The 3,759-nt window shown below is 58.6% G+C and overlaps 3 protein-coding genes across 3 annotated transcripts in view; 1 reads left to right on the top strand and 2 right to left on the bottom strand.

The window, feature by feature from the left end:
* Positions 1-999: 999 nt before the first annotated feature.
* VDBG_01057 (ribokinase) lies at positions 1,000-1,566 on the bottom strand (the record flags this gene model as incomplete). Its single annotated transcript, XM_003009328.1, has 1 exon — positions 1,000-1,566. The coding sequence occupies one exon, from the start codon at positions 1,564-1,566 to the stop codon at positions 1,000-1,002; it is 567 nt and encodes a 188-aa protein (XP_003009374.1).
* Positions 1,567-2,161: 595 nt separating this feature from the next.
* VDBG_01058 (5-amino-6-(5-phosphoribosylamino)uracil reductase) lies at positions 2,162-2,773 on the bottom strand (the record flags this gene model as incomplete). The annotated part of the gene is made up of 1 exon (XM_003009329.1): positions 2,162-2,773. One exon carries the CDS (start codon positions 2,771-2,773, stop codon positions 2,162-2,164), a length of 612 nt encoding a protein of 203 aa, XP_003009375.1.
* An 834-nt stretch (positions 2,774-3,607) lies between these two features.
* VDBG_01059 (hypothetical protein) overlaps positions 3,608-3,759 on the top strand; it is a gene marked incomplete at both ends in the record, with an annotated part of 2,453 nt that continues 2,301 nt past the window's right edge. The window contains one exon of the mRNA XM_003009330.1: positions 3,608-3,644. Within this exon, the coding sequence (XP_003009376.1) occupies positions 3,608-3,644 (37 nt within the window). The remainder of the gene's footprint in view (positions 3,645-3,759) is intronic.

Here is a 3,759-nt window from a genome sequence, read left to right on the forward strand (position 1 = left end):
TCCGTGGCCTTCGGATCTGACCCTTCGAAATCGGGCGTCGACGGCTGGCAACACTGTTGCGACAAGTTCACCAAGTGCGATTTTGGCTTCAGCCTCGTCTGCAGGAGGCCATGCGGAAAACCAGAGTTGTCGGGAGTCAGCGAAGGGTGTGAAAGCCCGCAAAGGAGGGCAGACTCTGGTGAGAAGGGGCAGCGAGAGAGGGAGAAATGACGGTGGGCGGTGGAACTGGTCGAACTGGTGGTGATGTCTACAGTGCTTTAGCAAGGTACGCCTGGTGCCATGGCAGGTTGGCGAACGAGCATAGCCACTTCTGGTGACCATGCCCTTGGATGAGAGACCTCATCAATAAAATTGAATGGATAAATCTTGCGTTATGTTTTCCTTGAGCCTGACTACCTGGCGCCGATGGGTGCTCGTAAGCGGAATCCCTGCCTCTTTTTTCGATCAACCTGGAAATGCCAATCCTGGCCATCCATCATGGCTATGACCCATATCTAAAGTTCACTCTTGATTCTCATTCCTCGTTCCATTGTTTTCATCCTTGAACAATTTTGTATAAAAAACATCAACGTGCAGCCGCACTCTATTAGAGCACCTCATCCCTCCAGGGAATGGAGTCTTGCGCGCCCTTTCTCTCGACCGTCTTGGCCGCGGCGTGGTTGGCGCTGCGAATGGCTTGCTCAATGTCAAAGGGCGGCGCCCTCCTTGGCGGCGCGCACGACGTCGACGCAGTACGAGCCGACAAAGGTGTCGCCGGCGGCGGTGGTATCGACGACTGTGGCCTTCTCGGCGGGGACGAGGGCGTGGCTGCCGGTGGCGTTGGCGTAGAAGACACCGCGACCACCGAGGGTGATGATGACGTTCTGGACGTTCTGGTCGAGGAACCACTTGGCGACACGGTTGCAGCCTTCGGGAGTGTCGAGCTCGGACTCTGGGAGGCGGGAGAGGATGGACGCCTCTGTTTCGTTGACGACGAGGTGGGCGAGGCCGTCGTAGGCTTCAGCGGGGAGGGGTTGGGCCGGGGCTGGGTTGAGGAGGACAGGGACGCCAGCCGTCTTGGCGGTCTGGAGGGCAGCGAGGACTGTAGGCAGAGGGATCTCGAGGCATCACGAGCAGGTCCGGGGGCGTGGTCTGGGGGAGGGCGGAGAGGGAGGTGATGGCGGGGGCGTGGTTGGCGCCGGGGGAGAGAATGATGCGGTTCTGGCCCGTGGGCTCGTCGACAATGATGATGGCCGTGCCGGTGGCGGCAGTGTCTTTCGTGATCTGGGACGTGTCGATGCCGTGGGCGGCAAGGTTTGAGAGAAGGAGGGAACCGTGGGAGTCGTCACCAACAGCGCCAGCCATGGATACGATGGCGGCGGTGGACTCCGAGTTGGTGGCGTGATCGCGGGCCCGCGAGAGCTTCGCACAGGCGACGGCCTGGTTGGCGCCCTTTCCACCGGGCGAGACGGCAAAGGCGTTGGAGGTCATCGTCTCGCCGGGAAGAGGGTGATGGGGGACATAGGAGGTAAGGTCGATGTTGAGGGAACCGAGAACGGTAATCTTGGGCAAGGTTGAGGACGCCATGGCGGAAGTTTGGGAGGGGGGCGAGTATTCGGGCTGCGCGAAGTATTGTGGTTCTGTTTCGCAAGTATAAGACAAGGTTGGCAAGGAGAGCGAAGGGAAGAATGAGAGAACTTGGGAAGAGAAAGTCGCAATAATGGTTGTGTACAGCTGCCGGAGTTGGAAGAAAAATTATGAATTAGGCCGTCCAAGGTGCAAGGCGGAGGACGGAGGGGTCCGGTGACGATGAGGGAGGGGCAGTAGCAAGTCAGGTACCGGGAAGCGGCGTTAGTGCATTGCACTGCGGGGTTCGAGCTTGAGCTGTTCCTGCCTGCTAACCTGCCTCCTGCCCTACCTGTTCACGGTACCCACCTCCTCCTACCTGCCTACCTTGGACAGGCGCGTCTGGCCTGGCCCCGAGGTACTTGCTGTAAGCTTAGGCAAGGACGACCCCAAACCACGTAGCAGCAAGCACCAACGGATGGATGGCTCGATTGGCAATCGGGCCTTGGAAGATCTTTAGAAGAAGAGAAGGCTCTGCTGGCTGGCTGCCAAGGCTACGCTTTCGACATGACATTCCTACCGGTGCATAGCTCCGAGCCAGGAGAAGCCTTCCTCCCTACTGTTGAGGTCCGAGCCTTCCGCACAGCACTACATCCTCTCCAAAAGGATGCCATGAGACGTGAGACAGTCTCGCCGCCGAAATGGCAGTGCCATTTTGCTCGACTCGCTCAGGAGAGACGACTACACCTCCCTGGCCCAACCACGTCGGCGCGATGGTTACAATGACAGAGTCGACCAAATGGTGACTGGTAGGTGCTAACAGCGAGTTAATGACCTGGCCGCCGCCCTCAATCATGACGCTGCCTAGGCCCTCGCGGTGAAGCGCCGCCAGGATATCCCGCCACGCAAACCGACCGCTGCCCGCCGCGTCCATCTGCACCGTGATGAACTTGCCGCCGTGCTGCTCGAGCAACCCCCGTCTCGCAGGGTCGACGTCCCATCTCGAGGTGATGACGTACGGCGCGAGTCCCAGGCCCGCTCGCGCGACCTCGAGCACCTTGCTCCGCGCTGACACCTCCCACCGGCAGCTCGGGTCGATAATGATAGGACGCGGCTGCTTCTTGAGGCCGACGCCCTCGATGCGGCAGTTGAGCGCCGGGTCATCGGCGACGACGGTGCCGACACCCACGCAGATGGCATCGTGGCGGCTGCGCAGGTAGTGCGTCATGGCTTTGGACTCGGACCCTGAAAGCCGCGTGCGCGTGCCCGGTGCCAGCGATAGCGACGAGTCGAGTGACGTGGCAAAGGTGAGCGTCACGAAGGGACGTGATTCTGATGTAGCTAGTGCGATTGCCTGGTTCGAGGGCAGCTGTGCTTCGAGCCTAGCCGCATCGGCAGCGGGGAAACGGGAGGCGTTCAGCCATGGTGAGGGGCAGGATCAAAGTGGAAGAACAGGTCGCCGGGTGAATATTGAAGTCGACGCAGGCTCGCGGCAGAAGGAGGAAGACACATGCAGCATGAAGGGCGCCCCTGTGTCGAGCAAGACCCTGCAGAGTGCCACATGGTGGGGGCGCAAATCACAGTCCCACCCCAGCGCCAATGGATGTTGCATTCGTTAATGTGAGGCAGATAAAGCACCTGAAGATGAAGAACCTTACGCAAGTACGGCACAATCGTCGAATCCCAGAGACGCTAGTCTGTAGTGTGCGTCCTGTCTTGTCCTCTTTTTTTTTTTTTTTTTCGTTTTTATAGATGGTATAGAGCTGAGATACCCCTCAGTAGGTAGGTACCTCGTGGCCTCGGCCTTGATCTCAGATGTACCACCGACGTCGCATGATCAATGCAGCCCTGGAGCGGCTGAAGACGACATGCATATAATCAGAGCGAGCCGCGGTGATTTGGTCTTCAAGCAGAATCGCAGAGTGTGCATTCCCTTCGCACTCTTCTCTGCGCTAGCCAATCTGGCACTTTGCTTCGTAACCCAGAGATCTGAATATGGATGTGTTCGGCACGGTGGTCAACGTCACCACGCTGGTCGGCCAAATCGTCATCATCTACCGTCATGTCGCTGCGATGCAGTCTTTTTGGCGATGCTGCCGGTATGTAGTCGGCTAGGTTCAAGCTGCCTTTATGTCTTTCGCAATCGTGGCTCTTGTATGTCACCCGGCAGTCACTGACATCTGCAGAATGTGTTGCTGCGAAGATTTCTTCGAA

Source organism: Verticillium alfalfae, genomic scaffold, assembly GCF_000150825.1.
Source record: "Verticillium alfalfae VaMs.102 supercont1.1 genomic scaffold, whole genome shotgun sequence".
In the NCBI taxonomy this organism is placed as follows: Eukaryota; Fungi; Ascomycota; class Sordariomycetes; order Glomerellales; family Plectosphaerellaceae; genus Verticillium; species Verticillium alfalfae.